The sequence below is a fragment of the Amia ocellicauda genome, chromosome 22 (assembly GCF_036373705.1).
Source record: "Amia ocellicauda isolate fAmiCal2 chromosome 22, fAmiCal2.hap1, whole genome shotgun sequence".
Classification (NCBI taxonomy): domain Eukaryota; kingdom Metazoa; phylum Chordata; class Actinopteri; order Amiiformes; family Amiidae; genus Amia; species Amia ocellicauda.
Window position 1 is genome coordinate 4,230,721 of NC_089871.1, and position 24,067 is coordinate 4,254,787.

The following is a 24,067-nucleotide window of genomic DNA, read 5'->3' on the forward strand; positions in this document are numbered from 1 at the left end:
AAGGTGGCAGCCCACCGAGGAATTCACGAATTGCAGTCACACTGCACACGCACCTGCCTCTGTCTCCCTTCGCTTTTTACTCCGGTGTCTCCATTTCTGAGACTTGAGCTGAGGCAGAGACAACTCTTAAAGATGAAAAAACCTACACGCAGCATTTCTGTTGTTGGAGCACAACCTGAGGGAACTCGACAGCGGGGTGAATTTATCGCGGCTTGGAGAAGTGTGTTAGAAGAAATGTGTTTTGGACGTGTTCCTCTCCACACAGAAAAGTACGCTGATGTCCTCAGGGAGAAGTGCACGCTTTAAAGCACTCTTCACAACGATAGACGCCAGTTTTGCAAACGGATGTTCCCTGCAGTGTGTGCGCGTGTTTTCCGAGTTCTTCCCCCTGTGTATTGTGCCAGCTGGCCTTGGCTGAACTGCAGATTCTTTGTCTCAGCTCTCCCAGCATGCCCGACACATGAATCACCAGAAGAGAGAAAATAAACACAGAAATCATCAAACAGTGTCGATGTGTTGGGCAGAGAGAAGCTTACTGTATTATAATGGAATATTGGGGTTATTAGTCAGGAAGTTTCATTCAAAGGACGCTTGCTGTCTTTAATCAGAGGGGGAGGCGTGTGGGGCAGTAGGGCTTCAACACGGCACCAGGGTCTGTCTTGTAATTAGAAGCCCCCCTCACCATCCAGCTGGAGCAAAGCAATCTGCATTTCTACTGCTGAAAGATACCCAGCTGTGTGCAAGAAAGAGCTTATGTGATGTCAAGTATTAATCTCTTACGTAACCTCAATTCCCAATGACAATGGAAATCCAAGCAAGTCGGCTTTAGAATTTGAGAAGGCTGGAATTAAGTTGGACCTTTTACCAACCCCCTGCTAGATGCCACATTTATTTTTATTTGTTATATGTATACGTATGAATGTCTGCCTCTTTTTTCTCTTTATTTAACTGTGTGCATACATGTGTGTATCTATATATATTAGGTGAGGAATTCCTGCATGCATACAAACATGCTTACATACAGACATGTATACAAACCTACATACAAACATAAATACATATTTAAAATAAATTGTGCAGCCCTGGTGAACTGAATCAAGTAATGGGATAAACAGTCAAGGGAGTAGAATGTGGTTATAGGGTACTAGACAAATACAAAAGAGCTGTAGTCACACTTTATAATAAGGCGCTGTGATGTGTTATTAGTGATTTATAAATGTTTCATCGATAATAGAAGCTGTATAAAGCATTACTAATGCATTATAGATTAGTTATAACCTAGTTGTAGCAATGCATGGTATGGTAACAAAGTCAAACAGGTAGCAAAAAAGTGTCCCCCTTTCAAATAATTCATGGAAAGGTTATAAAACAAACTTCACTACTGCTTTGACACATTCCTAAAAAAATACACTTTTTAGCTACCCGTTCAACTTTGTGGCTGTTCCATGTATTACTATATTAATAACACCTTAATAAGCAGCACCTTATTATAAAGTGTTACTGGAGCTGTTAATTAACTGAAACTAAAAGAAAGGCACTGAGTTTACACAGCGAGCCTTTGGAGAAATATCTTGATGAGCTTTGGGGTTGAAGGAAACCCATTTTGTAAGTCTTATTTGAGAGTTAGTTCTAATGTTGCTCCTGAAAAATTCTAAATTATAAGAACTTTTATTATATTTCTTAGCAGACGGTCTTATCCAGGGCAACTTACAAGTTTTACAATATATATCACATTATGTTTACATACAATTACCCATTTATACAGTTTGGTTTTTACTGGAGCGATCTAGGTACAGTACATTGCTCAAGGTGGATGTTTCGATTTGACTCTGAGCTGAACCTCATTGATATGTATAATATGGTACAACTTTACAATGAATTCCAGCTCTCACTGTGAGTCTTTTGCTTATTATGGAAAATGAACAATCGTATTAGCCCTTCCATGAATAACTTATAACTGACAACAGTACTTCTAAGTAGTCTGTGTGGAACGTGTCTACAATTTAAGGAGGAGAGTAGAAGGAGGAACAATTGAATAGAGAATTAAAAATAAAAAGTATTTCTCATTACAAGTAACTTCTTTTAGAAATATTCCACCATAACATTAAGCATACCTTTATTTACTATGTTGAATAATCGTAAATATGAACAATGAGATGTCTCCAAATACAATATCAACCCAATTTCATATTTTCATTGTTTTTTGTTTTTTTCATCTTAGTTCTTGCAGATGTTCCTTCCGAAAGTGCAGTAAACCAATATTTTAATTGTGTAGGGAGCTTTGGAGTGTAAGAGAAATGCTGACCAGCAAACGTGTCCAAAATGAGAGAGACTCCCTGTAAATCAGGTTGAGTTGACCACTTTGACAGAGAATATCACTCTCTGATACTAGGACAGGTTATGCCCAGCCCTCCAAGCACAATTTCAAACCATCCTGATTTTGTTTTTATTATTTTTTTCCTTCTCTCATTTTATTTCTTGCAGACGCTGCTTCCAGACTTGCGGCAAAGCCATTATTTTAACCGTCTGAGCGGCTGACATCTCCACAATAGGCTCCGTTATTATTTATACAATGCTGAGCATTAACATTTTTTTTTTTTTTTGCATAACTCTTCTCTTGTTTTGACATTTTTTTTTTCCTCCTCACAATTCACTCTTCTTTATTCAAGCGCATCGCGTAAAACCAATTTTCTGTACCGCGCGTGTAGGGATTGCAACGATAATGAAAAGAGAATTGGCGAGGTGAATGCTAAAATGAGATAACCACAGTCACAGAAAAGTGTGTGAAAGCGCATTGTGGGGAGACGGCTGCCTCTATACACTACGCGCTTCATGGGAGCTGCTGCACATAGCAATGCTGAGAGAGCAGAGGGAGGCTAATTGGAAACTGATAGGGTGGGTGGCACGGAGCGTGTTTAGCATGTGATAAACATTAGGACACGCAATATACACGATGAATGTACACTGTTCAGAAGAGTCCTTCATAAATGCACTTGATAGGAGCAGTGTGCCACACTCCTTGAAAGCCATTAACCCCACACAGTGCACTCACCCCGTAAGACACAAAAGACACTTGTTATGGATTGTGTAATTAAAATGGAAATGGCGAGTGACATAATAACATAACTGTCATTTAATCAACATTCGACATATTCACCATTATTTATAATATTATTATTGTTGTTGATGTTGTTGTAATTGTTGTTAATAACCATAACAATAATCTAATGTGTAAGTAATGTAATAACATGTAATAACATCTTACTGTATTCTTCCATGGAATTGAAGGACATGAGATCTGTGCTCTCTCTTTCACAAACACAGAGTGCTATGAAGAGCCACCTGCAGTGGTATCTGATGTACAACACATCCTGATCCTGCTGGTTCTATCTAAAAAAAAGAAAGAAAAGTAGAATTCGAATGTCCTGAATTACCAGTACATACTTATTATTTTCTCTCACGGTGAACCAATTACATTCCTGTAGCGAGTCGTTCAGCCGCTGTACACTGACTAACCAGCAGTGGTGACTGTTCAGATAACCTGTTTTTATTTTTTGTAAGTTTGTTTTTTTAAGTCTTAAGGTTCAAAATTGTCTCCTCATGGGTCCCTGTGTACCTGAAGACCTCCGCAGTGCCAATTTAAATCAGACGGTGACGCACCTGGAAGATGGTTCGCCTTGCTGCGCAGCGGCTCTGAAAATATTCCAGCTACCTTTTTGTGTCTGAGTTGTTCAAAGACTTGCAGACCAGCTTCGCTGCTGGTCTGTAATTCAGTCCGGTGTGACTGTGCTGCTGCAAATACAGATGAAAATCAAAAACTTGATATTCAGCTAATTCAGATGTTGCCGACGTCTTTCTTTCGCCTCCTGGATGAATATGTAAAGTAAGATCAAACTTCCTCTCACAACCAGATCTGTGTATTTGCACGTGTCATTCAGTGACGCACCATTTTAAGACGTCAATATGTGTGAGAGTGTTTTATTTCTTGTATTACTGTACAATCGAGTGTTAATACGGCAGGCAGGAGCACTTCTGAGGAACTGAGAGTGTGGTATCGGATTTTTTTTTGTCCACTCTCGAGCTTTAACAGCCTTCTGCTAGTGTGGTCGATACTGTAGAATAAAAGCCAGTTTCTGTGTGGCTCTGGTTTTTGACCAGGGTGCTATTGATCTGCTTCTGTTCACCTTCACCAGCACAGCGTACCTTGATATATCCTAGCACGGATGACCAGATCCGCTTTTATTTAGCTCTCTGATCTACTTCGTACCTGCTGTTTGCAAGCACTGTATTGTATAAATGTTCCTTTCTCTGCATTTGCTGTATTGGTACTGTATACATGATATATATATAATCGTAGCTTGTGTATGATTTGCCGTTACTGTCTTTTAAAAATGCCGTTGTGCTGTTGCATACTTTAGATCGAGGCCTCTGTGAAGTAACTGTTAGTAATGATATTGTCAGCAGGCAGTGGAGGGGGGAATGCTCCAATAAAGTGCTGTACAGGTCAGGTTGTCTTGAATGAAGCTGGAGGGACCCTCAGCTCCTATATTTAGCAGGATGGCATTTACCTCTAGTGACCTGAGTCATTAGGCTGGAGGCCGAATTTCCCTTCTCGTTCTGTCCCAGATCTCCTGACAGAACAGATGTTACTGGTGCTACATCATTTAGTTCATTCCTTCTTAATTACACCCTTTAATTAGTAGTCAAAACTCTGTCTTACACTCGTGCTATTTTCCCAGTGGACCCCCTGTTCTGCAAGAAGTGGACTGGTTAATTAGGAGGTTTTTTTTTTCCTTCTCTTCTCACTCTCTCTCTCTTTTTCACCAAGAAAAAGAGAAGACGGGAAGTTGGGGAATTGGAGGAACAGTGTGCGGCAGAGAAGAGTCTTTTGCAGGAGAAAAATACAAGAGTGTCTGGTGGATTGCGGCAGCAGAAAGAGCTCAGGGTTTTTCGGCGGTCATGCAATAAAGCTGGGAATGAAGGGGAAGGCAGGAATAAGTCTTGAGCTCTGTGGCTCAGAAATACGATTTACATAAGGGGATCAGAAGTCACTTAAGAGCTCCATACAAACTTTCTCCATTTGGGACTTATAAGACAATAATCTGTGTACAAAGGATTGTTTCCTAAGTGTTTAAATCTGGAGCACTACTACAGCGTAGAACTTGGGAGACTAAAATCTGTCATAATAGAGACTCGTCAACAAGTGACAAAGAAGCCGTGTCGTATATAGGCTACCAGCGGAGAGGATAATACAATTATAATGGTTTATTTAATTTCAGCCTTCAAACCTCAGTTCTCTGAATTATACAAAACTGCTACTCTTTATTACCATTATTTATTTGGAAAAATTGTAATAACTCTTTCATAAAGATGAGCAGAACAGAAGCACAGGAGTAAACCAGCAGTTCATCAGCCTGTTTCCTTCCCCCAAGGCCTTCTTTAGCTGTTCAAGGGGTCTGGCTTCTCTGTGCTGTAAGATATACCTCTGAACAGTGGTCAAAGCACTCATCTGGCCAAGGCACTTCAGAGCGCAATTGCGAGTCTCACTGGCCCAACTACTGTGAAGCACTCTTATTGAGAGTTTTAACTTAATATAGAGTCTCCTGTACTGCCGCCAGGTTTTTCCAGTAAGAAAAAGTACCTCAGTAATCAGATCCAGCATAAGAAAGGTACTGCTGGGCAGTTACTGCGAGTCTCTGCTTTCGTGGCACAACCAGTGTCTCTGATGGAGCTGACCTGGGTCTAACCCTTTTGAAAAGTCAACCGTGTTTACCTTGCACTCCTTGGTTGCTCCCAAGGGTCTCTGTGATCTTACCACACTTTTACATTCGTACACTAGGCAGCTGATAAAATGAAACCATAGAAAGGACTCCATGGAATTAAAACACAGACCTTATCAGCATTTACTACAGTACAATCTTGTATTAGAATAGTCCAGTGTAGTTCAAAATGATAGCCATTGGAAAGCAAGGTCATTTGGTGTCGATTGTAAATAAATCCAGGACTCGGGTGGGATCATATGACCTGCCGGACTTTCTGTCTAACTTGCATTTACTAAACTTGTATTAGTAACTTGCAACTGTTTGTCGGTATGTTTTTTCCCTTTGAAATGTGTGTCATGTGAAAATATGGATTTGGTTGTTGATATTTGGTTTTGGTGGTGTTGTGGTATCGTCCCTTCATCTGTCACCTGTTCACTGTGCCAATATCGTCTGTGGAGAATCGTGGATTCCGCAGTAATGATTTTCCACAATGGGCGAACCGCAGGCAGGCTGCCCGATCCTTCCTGTAAGAACTGCACGGGCAGCTTGCCCACAGTGAAGCCTTTATGCTAGATCACCTCAGTCTTTCACTGATTGAATACAAATGCGCCGCCTTTGTTCTCCTAATTTCTAGGATTTCCATGTACGATAAACACATGCACGGGTAGTAATTTTACCCAGGATTTCGTTGTCACAAGAATAACCAGGATATTAAATTGTCTTGTCTTGTTTTTGTTTGTTTTATCTAAGAAATATCGGCCTCTCTCAAAGGAGCAGTTTGCTAGGTAGAGTAACACAACCAAGGTTACTTGTACCCTCATTTCATTTCATGCTCATTACGGAGAACCAGATATCGTAATGGAATTTCTTTTTTTTCCAATTGGGTGTGGGGGGGGGAGTCAAGGTTTTATATTTTTAATCGGAGTTTGGTGGCATTCATTATAAAGTGGTGGAACTGATTATAGGAGCTGAAAGTGAGAGATTGCTGATACCAGGAGCCGATTCAGAGGCATGTGTTTGAAGGTAGAGCTTGAACAGAAAGGAAAACAACTCTTTTCATGGCTTTCTGGGAGAGGGGGGGAGAAAACACATGAAAGCTGTAGATTTTGAAAATGAAAATGAAAAAAAAAAAAAACTCTCCCACACGTCTGCTCTCTCTCTCCCTCTCTCATCACCCTTCCCTCTCGCTCTTTTTCTCGGCCCCTGGGGAGCAGTTTAGCATTTTTCTGAGGTTGTCCTTGTCACTTCCTACAACATCAGTGTCTAAGTGATGAATTTACAAGTTGTTTTGGTGTTCATGTTTTTTAAGTAGTACAGAGGTATGTATATAATCTCTAAATAAATTGAGAGAGGGGGGGATAATCCCAAGGTTATCCATTGTAAGGTAAAAGTCCCCTGTATTGTTGTCTTCGCTCAAGGCTCTTCCCATCTCTGCACATTGACATTCCATATGGGTTTACAATATTAACAGCACAATGACATGTATTCTGGCCCGTGTTCCCACAGAAATCTTTACATCTTTGAAATGAAAACTGCCATCAAATATAAATGTTCGTGTGTGGTATTTGGAGTGTGTATCTACAGCATATGAGCAAAAGTCATAATACAAACCAACATCTATAAGTTATGGTTGCCTTTTATAAAAGGCTCCATGACTGCAAGGTTGTAATGCAATATTTCAGAGACCAGTTTACTACCAGCGTTGATGGGATTTTATGGGGAGGGCCAATCCACTCAACACAACCCTAATGCGTCATCCCTCAAAGCGTGTAACAAAGTAGCTTGAGGAGAAAAACCCTTTTTAAGACCCGCTCGAGAGCCTGACCTCAATCCCTTTTGAACACCTCTGGGATGAACTGGAATAGCAGAAGAGAGACCCACATTCCTTTGCTGTGCTAGAAAGTGGACTACAGGAGAAAGTGCAGAGTATTCACATCTGTTAAAGGCATTTCAGCAGTCATTACGGCCAATACCGAGGAAAATGCAATGTAAACAGATGCCTTTTGTCTTTAGCACGTTGACTTAATTATTTTGGTAATGTAGTGTATATGGCCTTTCTGTTAGCTGGCATGAGTTATGATGCCTGCCGTAGCAATGTGTTGGCAAGGCTCCCTTGACAGGCTGCTATATTGCAATTTATTTCTTAGTTAAACACCTCATGTTCGGTCCTCTTACAATGCATTGTGAGTTTAACCACAAATTGACCTCAATTTATTTCTGCTCTCTCTTTGTATATGAAAAAGCTTTTTGAAGTAGTATGATTTAGGCAAGGAAAAAGGACTACCCAAGAGCCCTTCATATGTGATTATAGTTATATAAACAGTACTTTAAAATATATTTATTTATTTATTTATTTTTTCACAAAGCACAGTCAAGCCCTGACTACTTGAGTTTCCTCAGGTGTAACCATAGTTATAATGGTGTGGTTGAATTTTTTATAAAGAAAGTGCAAGTCTTGCAGTAGATGTCATATATTGTGCTTATTAAAAAGTAGGTCCTTCTACCGGCTTCTGACAATGCCCAATAATGTTTCATGAATATGAGTGTCGACTGTCAGGGGAAAAAAAAAACACAGTAGTGATTCCCCGAGCACGGATCATTAAAGTCCCAATATTAAATACACTCTGCAATACATCTCATTATATAGTTGTACATATGCCATGCAGTGATCTATGATGCTCCACTTCATTTCCCGTTGGTGAGTTTTATCTGCACACATCAGAGGTACAGAATCACATGTCGAGGGCACTGTGCAATGACATCGCGATCACGGTGGGTTGTTGGCAGCCGTGCCAGTGCCTATTGATATAAGCTGGGCTGTGGTGCTTCTCCTGACGGGTGCTTTGCAATAATCTGTGACGATGTGCTATATTTCCAATAACAGAAATCTCTTCCACCCTTTCTCTCCTACTTCTCCTGCTTCTAGTTCCTGCAGTGTTTTTGTTTTGTTTTGCTGAGATTTCCAGACCTGATTTCTTTTTGAACACCAACCTGGTGATTCTGAATTTAAACAGGACAGGTGTTTATAGCAGTAGCAGCAGGCTTTCTGAGGCGTGATAGAGATAACAAGCCCCCTTACGGGCTTTGAGCTGTTCGTTGCAGACAGTAGCTCTGTGCCTGTCTCTCTCAGAAGAGCCTGCGATCCACACTGCAACTCCCCGGACACAGAGGCTCTGGAAACCACAGGACACTGCAGCTGTCTTGGGAAGCTGCCACCAGCTACCTATGAGAAACTTGGCTATGGAGACATGAATGCACACTCTGCACTGGCTGCATATGAAAAGGGTAGCCAAAGCTTGTGGAGGAAGAAAAAAAAAGTTCTCTGCAGTCAGTGACTGATAGTCAGGGTTCTTTGATATGGGAGCTAATGAGGTATGAAAAGATGTCTTCCCTTTGTCTCTCCCTATCTTTTCCCAAACAGCATGCCTGTCATCATCAATTACCAATGCAGTCCGATCGCTGGTTTATTTGGGCTTATAAACAGATGTCAAATGCATCAAGTGTCCGAGCTCCGTGATGGGTGTCAATGCGGTGCTTACATTTTAAAGAGTAGGCTTTTCTGCCCATTTCTGAGAGGTCCTGTTTAAAGCGGTTATGTTTAAATATATATTTATAAAAACAACCGTTTACTTTGGATGGCAGCTGGAAAGGATTATCCCTAAAATGCAATCCCATTGTTGAGAGAGTCCTCCAAGTACTGCGGAGATGCATGCTTTACTCGCGTCTCAGAGGATAAGCATGCGGTTTGGGTTTATTTGTTTGCTCGTACAAATACAGAGAGCATTCTAGCCTCTTCACTGGGTTCGGAGTTTCATAATTGCACGAGCTTATCTCTTTGGAAAATAAACAAAACTGAAACGCTGCTCCGGGCCATTAGCACTCCCGCACTTTAACCCACGGTACTGTAAGTAAATGCTGTATTTAAAACAGTGTAAAACCACAACACGGGAATCGTGTGACTGGAGAAGAGGTCTTGTTGGGCTCTCTTCGTGGATATTAAAATTTCCCTCGGATATAAAGACTGCAAATTGAAAAGCATTATCACATTCAGATCACGTTTTACACGTATTGAGATGCACTTCTGTGGCACAAAGGGCCTCAAGTTGGTAAATGACTCGGAGTAAGATTGAGTAATTTACTTTGCAAGTTCTTAAAAGTCTCTAGGTTCTAATGTCCCATTGGATGTAGTGGTTCTTTTTCATGCATATTTAGTTTTTTTACAAACATCTGTGAGATGTTTCTTTTCTAATTCTGGCAGCCTGGATAAAGTACGATTCACTAAGGTACTCTGAAACTGTGGGATTGCTCTTCCACTCTCTTTACAATCCATCAGTTTAAAAAGCAATGCATCGCCCGTGGCTGCGGTACCCCTGACAGTTCGAGTACAGGAGAGATTTTTTATTGTCGTCTTATTCTTGCTTGAACTAAACAAGTTTGTTTGGGGTGGGGCGTGGTGGAGTGGTGCTGGAAGACAGATTGTATTTTATTTGCTTTTCCAGTTGGATTCTATCGAGTTTAATATCTTCCTGCTCATTATAAGAAGTGGTTCAATCAAGTATTCTTTCTAAACTGAAGACTTTTTTGCGGTGGTTGCATTATTTCTCAATGAAATATACACATCTTTGTAATTTGGAAAGTGTGCGCTCTGGCTGCTGTGATTCTGATAGTGGACTTTATCAGATTCATCGCTATCTGACCTTCTGTAGGCATCCACAAGCGGTTCTCAATCCCTCAGCATAGAAAAGACCTGTCCGCGTGCCACTGCTCCTGTCGAGGTGAAGTGCTTAGAGCAGCTCCTCTGGGTAAAGTTTTAACAGAAGGGAACACACACAGACCAGTTAATGATTACAAACGACGATCTGTGGAACCTGATACTGTGTTGCAATTCTGTTGTGAATTATTTAAAGATAGTATTGTCTGACAGTAAGAAGGTGTTTGCCCACACTCCCCCAACACACAGACACACACACACACACACGCGCGCACTCATATTCCCCTCAAAGCCCTCAAGCAGCTACATCTGACATTACCTTATCCATCAAGAGTATCGTTATTTTATGCTGACTGGGAAGACTTCATTGATCGTGGGAGGAAAATTAGGCATTCATCACGCTATCCGGTTGGAGGAGAGTTTGAACAACCCAAGGCTCACGCAGAGCATCCTGTTCTTGCTCACAGGAAATACGTTTAGTGTTAGGACACCATCGAGGTCTTTATCTGAACCATGTGACACGCAGTCATATCGCTCCGTTTATATAACAAAGTGTCTTCCCAGGCGCCTGTCTGGGTCATTCTGTGAGCCATTTTAATTTACGGCTGCCAGGCTGTAGACAGTTTCATTATACAAGAAAAATTGGTCCAATCAAGGATCTCATTCCTAGCTGCGTGTCAAGGATGGGAACCATCAATTTTTATAAACTGCGGTGCAATCTCGGAAGCGTATAGTTAAGGCTATAATGTATACATTAATTTATAATAATAATTATCTTTATGTACTATTTAATATATATATATATGTCTGGATTTTGTCCTGGTATTATAAAAGGTTGTGACAACATTAAACAACTGGTTGAATTTTTTTTTTTTTAAACTCTTAACCCTATCATGTAAAATCAGAATATGTATATAAATAAATAGAAGACAAATGTCTGCTGTGATATAATCTAAATCTTATTAGCTGTTTTTTAAATATCTCATTAAATCTGCAAAGCCCTTTTATTTGCATGTTTACAAAAATTAAAACAGACAGTTCAGAGGAAGTTTCAATATGGCAAATCTTCAAACCAACAGACAACATATGTGACATTAGTAAAAACAAGTTTTGTTTATAATGAAAATATTATATATGTTATATACCAGTATCAGAGCTGTGGTTTAAGGCTACAGTAGCATTGCAATGCTTAAGAAGTATTACAAATTAATTGGTAATGCCCCTAGCTAGATATTTTAAAGCATTTAAAGGAAAGAATATATAATTTTGGGGGCTCTTTTGTGTGGTCACAATTGTAGCAAACAAAACTTGCTCAAGTTCAAAACAAAACCAAGCAGATCCTTTGTCTCTTGATCAGATGTGTGAAAGGCTGACCGACCCCTTTAATTGTACCTTGTATTAATTTGTCTCGGACTGTTGTTTACATGAAATGGCTTTTTCAAAGGCAAAGTTTCCCTTGATTGATATTAATGGCCGAGGGAAAGGAAAACCATATCTGGACATTCATGATCATCAACCGAAACTAATGTTAATTTTGTTTTTATGTTAGATTGTGTGGACAGAAATAGCCGCTTTATGCAACATGTTTTTTATTTCACTACACTGTCCAGGAAGCTGTTCTCAAAGTCTGCCTTAACCCCCGAAGAGAACAAAGTAAAGCATGAGCATTTTTATAAGTGCTGAATATAACCACAGCTCCTATTTGGATACGTGCAAAAATATACTCTTACGAGTTGCCAGTTGCACAGCTTTATCAGAAACGATGTGCTGACGTTTTTATTTTAATCTTTTTTGACAGAAGGTGGTGGTTTGACATTATCTTGAGTGTGTGCCTCTCCTCAATGTGTTTCAGAGGAGAGGTAACAGATTCGAACAGGCAGATGGGCTCCTGCCATCTGGGTGACCTCTGTGTTAAATTGTGGGGAGGTGGAGAGTTGCCCTGGCAGACAGGGTATTATTTGCATTATCAGCAGCCACACTCCTGGACGGCGCCGTGCCTGTGTGCCACCTGTGCTGCTGATTATAGCGTCTCCGAGGTACCAGGGTGTCAACGCTCTGCTACACGCTGTGAAACTGCGGGGCGTTCTAGCGAAGTTCACCGTCCCACGAGCATCTACGAGGAAATCCTACCAGAATGCAAATCGAAAGTCTCGTTCTCTTGTACTAGGATGAATTTAAAACAACGAGAAAGTGTTGATTGCCTGGTAGTTTTTCGGTGGCAAGCTGACATGTAAACATATGTCAGCACCAGACGTTGAGAGAATGCGTTTCTAGTCAGGAGCCCTCAGTGGCTTTGATATTACAATGACCTCAATCCTACAGACCATTGCCGAGATGAACTAGAGTGCTGAATCAAGAAGAGATCGAAACGAGGCCAAGAAACTGTTCTGGAGGAGGAAACGTACTCCCACGGCCATTTATCAAATGGATTGCAGCAGTCTGTAAGGCCATGGGTGGGCCTGCACCCTATTAAATACACTGGGAACTGCTGTCCTGTGGTCATTTATCTGCTGCTGGTAATATAGTGTGTGAATATAGATTTATACATATGGATTTGTGTTTGTTTGTTTGTTCTGGTTTCACTGTTTTACTCAGAAACCCTTTGTGATTATTGAAACCCCTCAGTCGCCCATATCTCCGTCTGCAGCAGCTGTCAGCCTGGTGGAGGGAAGAGCACATTTGCCAAAGAGAGGGAGATGATTAAGGAGTGAGACTCAAGTCAGAGACAGTGAGTGTTTCACGTGGGGGAGAGAAGAAAGTAGTTACAGCCAGTAAAGGGCAAATCGTTACCATTGACTTTCCACTGGAGAACAAAGAGATCATTTTAAAAATATGAGACTCAAAATCAATTACAAATGTGGGGCAAATATATGTATATATATATATATATATATATATATATATATATATATTTCCCCTGCTGTGAGTTTGTTAATGGAAATCTAACAGAAGGGAGCATATCTCAAGTGGCTCATTTCTTAAGGCAAACATTGAGCAAACTGTCGGCGCTGTACAATGAGCTCGGGATGATGGGGGCTGTCATCTGAATTAATATCACACATGAAGTGATGCATGACACCCTGAATTACGCCGATGCAAATTTAACAGCGTGTCAGATGTGTTTTGCTGAATTGGCATTTGCTGTTCGGCTGGGGGGTGACAGGCACTCAGGATCGGGCCCTGACTGTAGGTACGTTCCTGATTTTGTTCGACAACGTGACGCCGTTTGGAGCGGCTGGCAGGTAATGATAAATATCAAAACCAAGAACTGAAAGCCAGATGCATTCTCGTTGTGTTGTCTCCTGAAGTTCTGTCAACTCTGATGTCTAGCTTGACTGAAAAGCTTTGTGATGAGATTAGAATGAACCTCCTTCCCTCCCCTTCCACTAAAATCTTGATCCAGCAATCATAAGGCTGAAGGCCAGACTGATAAAGGATGAATATGACTGTCCACTTATTGGACACCCATGTTGACTAAGAATCGATACCAAAGTCAGATTATTGAGCAGTTTCTAAGGAGCAGTCCCCAGTTTATGTAAATTAAATGGCCAATTAAGCATAAAACCAATTCTAGGCGATGGCGATCAACCATTAAACATCTTCCCAATTCCCTTCTGATTCAGCCAAGTCTGCCGTTTCTCAGCGAAGCCTCCAGTCAGGTCAGCTGAGCTTTAGCAACAGCGCTTTGTCATCAATCTTGACAAGTAACCAGGAAAACACACTGATATTGGCTGAGGCACAACGCACCATCCATAACGTGCAACACGGAAAACATTATTGCCGTTTTATCTGCTTTCCCATCTTTGACAATTTTTCCATGTTGCAGTTCACCCTTTTTTCCAATTTTATTTGGATCAGAAAGGGTCATAAATGATTAACCTTCCAATCCACCAGAGAGTCCCGGCGCTGAATCAATTTGACTCTGATTGCACCTTGTTTTTACAAAGGTGCAATCTTTGTAAAAATGCATTTATACACTGCCAGAGCAAAATTTCAATAGTATTCTTACTTATACAGCCCCCCCAACCCCTTTCCAATCTTTATCCTGCCACACCACTGAAAGACTGTCTCTGGACCTAAAGCATCTCCGTTGTGTGGAGGATGTGGATAAAATCATTTCTATGAGCTCCAATTATGCAGTCATGTTTTCATTTCGTTTGGAATGTGCGATTGTGTGGTTTTATTTAAAAAATAAATGTTTTCTGCCCTCGTCTCTTTGTTGTTGTTCGTTTTTTTCATTTTTTGTTATAATAGCATTCTGTGGATACAAGATGAATGCAATATTTCTAAATTCAGTTATTCATTTTAAGTAGACAAAAAAACACACACAGTGCTTGAAGCAGACCGGCAGTAACCGGTGCAAAAGTTTTTATTCGTTCTCTCGGAAACCCATACCAAAACTTCTGAAACGCGCACCGGGGCAGAGAAGGTTAATTGTGTTTGTTTTCTAGTTAGTTTTCTCCCCCGCCTTTCTCTCTCTGCACATCCGAGTCCCCGGTGACAACCTATTATTATGCAATTATGAAATGGATACACTTCAAAACACGTTCACAATAGCGAACTCTAATTACACCAGTTACCAATCTGAAACATTTACCTCAAAATAATCAGCAAACGGTTGCTGGAACTGGGACAGTGGCCAAGATATGCAAATTGGCACATTGAAGACAGACGCTTTATGGAAACGGGTAATCCTTTAAGTGGCGGAAGCGCAAATGGAATAGATATGCTCTTATTGTGTTAAGACTATATTGTACCTGTGCAAACACTAAAAATGGTCTCAATATGCTAGCGTCTCTAGTGCAGGACTTCCATTTGGAACGATCAATTTCCATATGTGTGCGCCTTGAGTTTAATGTTGATTCCCAAACCTCAACAAACTGAAGTCCTTCTGCTGAAGTCCATACAATAGTTTTGACATCCAAGCTGAGGTCAAGCCCTGATCTGAAGCCAACGCACCAGTTGTCCCTTCATTAAAGTGTCCAATGCACCCACGCTGACCCACGTCCTCTCCTCCTGCGCAGGTTCTGAACGTCAGCCTGGCGGATGGAGAGACGGTGACCCTGGAGGACCTGGGCGGCCGGGAGCCATCAGTTCTGGCGAACGAGTCCATCCTGATGAAGGGCTTGGTGGTGCGCAGCTGGAGCAACCAGATAGCTATTCGCTTCCAGAGCGAGCAGCAGCCACGGCCGGGATCCTTCCTCCTGCGCTACCAAGGTAAGACTCTCCTCCTCCTCCTCCTCCTCCTCTCCCCACCTCTGCCACTTCTCCAACTCCATTCCCAACTCCTCTGCTACTTGAACCAATCACGGCACAGACCTGTTGTCTCCACTTCCGAAGGTCTACAGTAGATAATGATTTTAAAGAGACCCCAAAAAACCTGCTGGATATGGCCCCCCCCCTGGCCATATCCTTAATTGTAACTCTATCTAAGCCCTTAACCTGAAGCCTAACTACCCAGATTGAAAGAATAATGTTTAATAGACAATATGTCTGTGAATTTGCCATTTCTCGACTACCTCCACCTTTTGACACCATTTTCGATGCATTCACTATTGTTTCTCCATCTCTTCTTCACGTTTTGACACTGCTTTGTGTGTGTACTGCTTCGGCAGACTAAAGGTTACCACAGTATTTGCTTTCAAAGGCTGTAAAGGCATTGCCATAGCAGCACGGTAAAAACACAAGGACGCATATTGAAATCGAGGCGCATGAATATTAAATGTGGTAATAGTCTACGCTGCTTAGTTGCCATGGAAAACGTTCGTAAAGAAGAACTGGAGCCCTAACTGGAAACCTGACCCACAACCCCTACAACTCTCAGTGCAATCGGCGTGTCAGACTGCTTCTAGTTGAGTAAGAACATAAGAAATGTTACGAACGAGAGGAGGCCATTCGCCCCATCGTGCTCGTTTGGTGTCCATTAATAACTAAGTGATCCAAGGATCCTTTCCAGTCTATTTTTAAATGTTCCCAAGTTTTCAGCTTCAGCCACATCGCTGGGGAGATTGTTCCAGTAGATATTCAAAAACTCTGGGATAGTTTTTAACTAGCTAACACTACAAAAAACAAAAAAAGCTTACTCCACAATACCTAATGATTCGTAATGACCAGCTTAATTTAACAAACTTGCTTTTTGGCTAATAAACTTTTATAGAGATCTATAAAAAAAACACAAACATTTCAAACCTAAGCTGTTTTCAACTGCTATTTCCCATTACTGCGAGATTTTTCATCTGGTAATAAAAGAAATAGGCTCAGCACAATGCCGGATTCTTTTGTTTCTGTAAACTAATGAACTATGACAGGCTTGTAGTGGAGTAATACAATCTTACACACCACTAATGTGCCTATTGAATAAGAAAGCAATTTCTATCTCTGTAGCTTACTGAGTAGGAGGTAATCAGTTGTACATGGTCTGCGATGTGTTGCTGGCGTTTCAGGGGTTAATCGGCGAGGGTTTCATCTATCTATTAAACGCATCGCAATCATCTCTTAGAGAGCGTGGCTTTACAAGACGGATAATGACTTTCTGTTTCTTTACAAAACTCTCAATTACTTCACACTGTGGCCCCCTCCTTACTAGTAAAATTTAATATTCTCAGAGCGGCGCGTTGCAAAGACTTGTGCCGGCAAGAATCTCGAATGTAATGCCATATTATATTTTGCTGGCGTCAGACAAAAACACACTCAAAATTTTATGCCTGAAAAGGGAAACCCATGCAAACGCAAAGGGTGAATCATATTCAAGATTAAATTAAAGGTGCCGAGCGAGAAATGTCAATCACTGCTGGATGTGGATTCTCCGAGCGTGGTTTTACACACACTTTGAAACTCGCCTCCAATGTCAAGCCTTTGTGACACCGCTACTGAGCTTCCCCTGTCTATTCAGTCATCTCTTTACATTCTGTAATACCCCGGCCCCATTACGCCCCCACGCTTTCTCGGCAAGCCAATCGGAACGGGCGCCCAACTCCTCTGCAGAACCTTTTATGAAGTGCGCTGGGTTGCATGTCAGAGCGGTGCCCTCTCATTCCGCCCACTCGCTCGGTCTGTCCGTGACCGCGGCCCACTGCGATGCCACCGCCATGTCCGCGGGAGAAAGTTCCCATTGATCTCTCGCCAAGTCTCCTTAGCTTCTCTGTGTAATCAGTGTGGCCGAGCGCCCCATGCCAGGACTTTCAAAAGCCATCGTACACTAAAGCTGAAGACTAGAGCCGAGACATTCAGGCATCGCCATCTTAACCGGGAGTAAATCAACAGTTCATGAGGTGATAGTTTATTGGACATTTTTAGAACTAGCCTGCAACCCCACTGGAATGTTCAAACCCTCCAACTAGGTCACTGATCGATTGTATTATTTTTTCTCAGAGAGAAAGAGAGAGAGAGAAATCAAAGCAGTGTAGCCACCAGCGCAAAGGTTAGACAAAGAACTCCGTTCCAGCATCACACCTCATTGGAAACCTGAATCGCAAAGCTGGGCGCTGACGCAGGCCTGCCATTTCGGCTATTGCCTTGCGTACGGAGTTGCTGTGCAAAGTTAATTATTAGACCAATTGCCCCTGGTGGAGATAAACTGCTAAGGTCAAAATCAATGATACAGTTAATCAGGGGCCAGGCATGGTGTACGGGCATTAATTAGACATCGCGGAGAACCTGCCGCGGCCGTCCAGCCCACGCTGCGTTAGCACAGGCTTCCTCCTCCCCGGGACGCTCTCCCCTTCTAAGTGCCTCACATCTGTCATATTCACGATGCAATTTTAATCGTGGCACCCGTGTCAGTGATCTAAATAGGGCCGCTTGTCGCAGCGCGGCACCGATTAAAGATTGAAGCCTCTCAATAATTGATAGAGAGATGAGCAGGGCAAGACTGTGCATTTGTAAACGGTGTAGGTGTGAATCTGCAAATCGGCTGGACTTGTCCCGGGGGGGATAGCGTCGCGGTGAGTGGCTCCAGCACAGAGAGGAGGAGAGAATGGATGCAGAAATTAAATGGGCTTCATATCTTTTGCACCCCTGCCTCACTCTGCTCGTTGACACGTTTTCGAGAAGTGCATCGGCTTAATTGCGGTCCATTGTTTTTAGACACAAAATGTGATCGATAGGCGCTCTAGAGACTTCAGAGATCTGTTCATTTACGGAGCTGAAGTGACCCACAAGCTAACGCCGTCTCCACACCTCTACGGCAGGAAAGCGGTGGGCTGTAATGGAGCTCTGGAGGATCGGACCCTCTGACAGCACCTGCCCCTGCCGAGATTCACCCAGGGAGTATTAGATTGCCAGGAGAGATTTTTCCGAGTGTTACCTTTTGACATGAACACTGAGAGATGCCGTTTGCCCTGTAACATATCCGCAGCTGCAGATCCTCCCTCGATCTGGCAGAATGAATTTCCCTCCTGTCTCGCGGAGAGATTTTTAACAGTGCGGACAGAAGCGGCCGCTCGCTTTTTATCCTTTAGTGAGAGCTTGGAGATTTTGTGTTGTTTTCCATTTGCTGGATGTCATTTACTCTCTATTCTTACTCTTCGTATTACTTTTATATTTTTATTCTTATCATTATTGTTATAAACAAAAATGTCCAAAAGGGTCAGAGCTAGGTGTAGTAGTTCCACAAGAAACACCTTCCCTGAGCAAAAACAAGGATTTTATCTTCTATATTGTTTTTATAGAGTTTGGTGTTTTACACTGTTTAAGGATACTGTAATTCTCCCCTCTAGTGTACAATATCTTATCTCTAAATTGGGTTCACGCTGACCTGTTCCGACAGTAACACAAATAACTGGGCGAGTCAAAGATGATCAGAGGAAATGTCTCTCCAAGAAAACATGAAGTATTTTTAATTAAAGGAAGTGGGCATGAATAGCACAGACATAACTGTCAGGGCACAGATGATAATTAAACTGTAATTAAGTCGTCTTAATTACCTGTACGGTTAATCTCAACAGAACGTGCCTTGTAAAAAAGGGACATCTCATTAACCTGCAAGGAAAAAAAATTAAGAACCTGGTGTCTTTAGTTAAAGATCTTTTAAATAGGCCAGGCAGACATGGTTCAGGGGTTTATTGACTCTAACGTTGCCTGAACCTCTTCGGGGATCAGACCTGTGTTCCCGGCAACTCGCGATGAAAGAACAAAGAGGCACGGCAGTCGAGGAGGGAAAATAAGAGATACAACACAACCTGTATTTGTTCACCTGTATCTGCTGCTGACTTCGCAAGTAAGATTTACGTTGTAAGCTTGTGACCTTCAACCCACCATTGCTTCAAATTGTATTGCACTTTGTGGCGACTTGATGTTGCTGGTTAAAATCTCTCCAGAGCTATGCTTCCCCCCCACATTCTTCTATCTAACCTCATTTGGTTCACCACACAACGCCCCACACAAACCCACAGGCACACATCAATACAGCCCCCACGGTGAGTCCTGCCCCCCAGTCCTCCCTGGACTAGAGAATGAGTAGAAAGAGGAATGAAAGCAGGAGACTAGGAGTAATTTAATTCCTGGATAGTTTTGAAGTAGACAGATTTGTCAACTTGCGACCGGTCAAGCTTCTTAAGCCTCAGCCGACTGTAATTCTCATGTTCTGCAAGAAGCAAAATCCAGGATTTACAATTTTCAAACGCTAAGCGATCCCCGGCAAAATTTTAGCTTACGCACTTGCTCGTCTCGATATCAGTTTTATTTTTTTACGAGGATTTTCAAAAGCAGCTCCGAATCCTGCTGACCGCGTAATGGAACGGGCATTGTCGCCGGCTTCCTGTTTTTGGGTGCTTGTTTATTTCTACAGACGACGCGTCTATTTGATTGATAAAATGCCATCCTGGCGATGTCGTAAAGCATGTATAAAATGCTTTTACGACCCTGGCCATTAAAACTCGTCTTGGTGCTGACAAAGCTTGTTGGGGCTGACACACTGCACCTTTATGAGGCAACATTAAAGTCACTGGAGATAAAAGATGTATGTTGTGTATAAATATATACACTGGCCCCTGCCTGGTATAATTCCATATAAAATACAAGGTACACATCAATTTTGATTAACAGTGCAGGGCTTGGATATAGTAAAATATTTTTTCTGCTTCATTAAGTGCCCAGGTTCTCTGCTTCATTGCTTGTTTTGTTTATTACCATTAAAGACCCCCGTGCCTCACATTTTGCCCACCTCTCCAGCTAACTGGCGCCCGTGCCACTACAGTTGACCTAAATCATCGATGCAAACCAGATTAATACGGTGGTTTGACCTGCAAACTTTGCAATACCGATCACCAGTGGAGTGTCACCATTTGTAATCAGTATTATTATGATTATTGCATTTTAATTTATGCATTCGAGCAGTGCCTTTATCTAAGAGTTTTACAAGACCCATAATGCAACACAAGCAATATGCAATTATATATACAGAAATACAGAAGTTGAGTTGTAAAGTTGAGTCGCAGATCCCCCCGTACTCCGTACCGAGCCCCAGCTGGGATTAGCACAAACTAGAGATCTTGCCGTAACATATTTCTTACATTTTCCTCTCATCTTCAAAAGAAAACCTTTTTGCTATAGGGCAGGAATGCTCCACATTTCCCCAAAAGCAACTGTAAAAAGTAAAAAGTGTAAAGGTGCAAAGCTAGCACGAGTAGGTGTGGATGAAAATAAATAAACATGGTTTTGCATAATCACCTAGAGATTACTTGGAGAGAGAATAAGTGGGGCATACTCTGCAGCAGAGCTACAGGCCTGACAAGTTGTGCATGTCAGTCACTGTCTGCTAATCCTGCTCTGCAATCTGAAACTCAACTTTATTAAAATACCCAAAATACACATGACACAAGAAATCGGTGGCATACGTTCAACACACGTATGACAAATTTCATCCGCATCCAGACCGCAAATTAGCTTTATCTGATAGAGACATGGGTTCAAGATTGGTGCCATCTATTACAGTAGCGATTGAGCCGGTGGATGTTGAGTGAGGCTCAGGATCTCTGTAATTAGTTATATCTATTCTGAATAGAAATAGTTCCTGCAGAGAATTTAAGCCCTAGCAGAGCAGTCCACAGTGGGTCAGATGAAATACTGCATATGACTAGATGAACAGTCTTAAATCATTTAAAAAAAGATCTACAAAGAGCTAAAGGTATAGGTAAATAATATCTATCGAAATTATAACTCATGCTGGCGATGGCTGGAATAGATTCTGCATTAATTTGTGTGATGCTGCCGCAGAAGTGTTTTCTGTCTGTCTCTCTCTCTCTCACACACACGCACACACGCGCACACACACACACACACACACACACACGGCCTCTCTCTCTCTCACACACACGCGCACACGCACACACATGGCCTCTCTCTCTCTCACACGCATACGCACACACATGGCCTCTCTCTCTCTCTCTCTCTCTCACACACACACACACACACACACACATGGCCTCTCTCCCTTTTCAAAACGTGTGCGTGATTGTTTGATCATCAGTCACTCAAGCCAAAAAATACACGTACTCGCAGCTGGCATGACAGGGGTTTTGCCCAGGCCTGGCTTGCCCGCTGGGAAAGGGGTGAAGGGAGGGCATGAGGGCAGCAGTCAGGTAATGGATTGCCCTTTTAAAGCAGCAGCTCTTAGACACACAAAGGCAGGGACTCCTTCGGGGCAGGCGCCTTCCTCTCAGAGCTGCAAACGAGAGTCAAAGGCACATCCGCTGAAATATCCTCTGAGTGACTCTCCTGCACCCCGCTGCATAAAAGGCAGCCTGGATTCAGACACAACAATTAAAGCCAGAGCGGGGAGGCACTAAGTCAGAGCACATGGGGGCTACGGGCAAACACTTTATAATAAATATAAGGGTCCGGGGGGGGTGGGGGTGAGTTGTCCTCATACAGCTGCCGAACTGTCGGATCCGCTGATGAAATTAAATGTTTGGTCTGAACTAATCCACTTTGATGCCCGCTGCCCTTTCAGCCTCTGCTCAGCGGAGCATTAATGTTTGTTCCTAAGAGTTGTGAGTTGATCCAGCGGAAATTGAAAAGTTGATGCAAGTTCAGCAGAGAAGACGGACTTTTGGTTTCCACTCCCAGACCACAAGCATTCCCGTCCTTCTGCTGAATACAATGGCGTTCATTCATTCAGGTGGGATGGACAGAATCTCAATATTTCTTCCGCTAAAGAGACTGGCGGATAATAACGGCTCTGTTTGTGTTGCTGCTTGTGTGTGAGCGGCCGTCTCCCCTGCGCTTCCATGGGCAGGTGTGTTCCTGCAAGGGCGGCCGTGGGTTTCGGTAGGAAGTCGGCAGGAAGCAAATTGCCCACCAGAGAGCGGTCTCTTTAGGAGTAATGGAGACTGATGGGAGGGTAAAGTCCTTAAGCCACTGTAGGGTTGTCAGCCAGAAACAAGGATTTCCACCTGCCCCCTCCGAAGACCTCTGTCTCTCCCTGCCAACCCACTGCCAGACAGTGTTGCTTTCTCTCCTTCAGCCTTGGGTGACACGAGCTGGAGAGTTCATCCTCTGTTTTTTCCTTACTTGCTTTATTTTTCTTACTTCCTGCTTTCTTTCTCTCTTTCTTGGTTGCTCTCTATTTAATCTCCTCTTCTCCCTTTTTATGTCAATTCTGCATTATGCCCTAACTTTACTTTATTTCTTTCTCACTGTTCGCAGTATTGTAATAATTATTAAACAGCACAGGCCTTCGGGTGGTGGTGGCGGGGGGTGGTGGGAGAAACAATAAGGATCTGTGCCTGTGCTCCACCCCAGCACACCGCCTGGAAACCTATTACTGTCAATTATCCCCATCTTCACAGGAGGGAAAAGAATCAATAGGAGATTATTAAAGGTTTATCCACATCTAATTTTTGGCAAACAATAAAAGAAAACGGTAATTGCATGCGAATTGCTTTTTAGCAGCAGGTAATGGTATGGTAATGTCATCATTTATCAGAAATGCAGCTTTGTTAGCCGGCTGTCGTGGGAAGGAAAGAAATTAAAGTCAAAGATTAATGGGCCTGCATTCGAAAATACTTTAAATACTTCACCAACGCTGCTACTTCTCAAAGTACGAAAGAGACGTGCTGCTCTTCTTGGTATACATTTACCAGGGTACATTAGCTCAATCCTGGGCACCCCCATGTGTTAGTCCCCCCAATAATTACAATAATTCCCCCAACACAAACACATTCCTCCTCAAGCATCTCTCCGATTCCCACTGCCAATTTGTTTTGGGAGAGTAATACAGTCCCGGCAGATTAATTGCGCTTAACCCCTGCTCCCCCTGGTGGTGGCTGTGCTGTACTGAACATTGTCTCTGCTCTTTCTGGGAGAAGAACGTAGGACAGGTGAGAAGTGGAAAGAAAATAAAGCGTTCTCTTTTATTCAGACATTTCTGGACAGATCCCACAGCGCCCACTTCAACTTGAGCGCAGGGATCCACAGACTCATATCCCCGTGTGTAAAGGAGATCCTCCCCTGTTTAGCTTCATCAAAAGCTCCCCACTGTTTTCTCTGTTTCTTTGTTGCCCTTCTGGTTGGCTCTGTCAATACCTTTTGAGGGGTTATTTTTTGTATCACTTGAAACACAATCCCCTCGCCCTCTCCTCTGCACAGGACTAAA

The 24,067-nt window shown here is 42.4% G+C and overlaps 1 protein-coding gene across 1 annotated transcript in view; it reads left to right on the forward strand.

Moving 5' to 3' along the window:
- sez6b (seizure related 6 homolog b) overlaps positions 1-24,067 on the forward strand; it is a 203,283-nt gene that overhangs the window by 130,729 nt on the left and 48,487 nt on the right. The window contains exon 4 of the mRNA XM_066695338.1: positions 15,498-15,690. Within this exon, the coding sequence (XP_066551435.1) occupies positions 15,498-15,690 (193 nt within the window). The remainder of the gene's footprint in view (positions 1-15,497; positions 15,691-24,067) is intronic.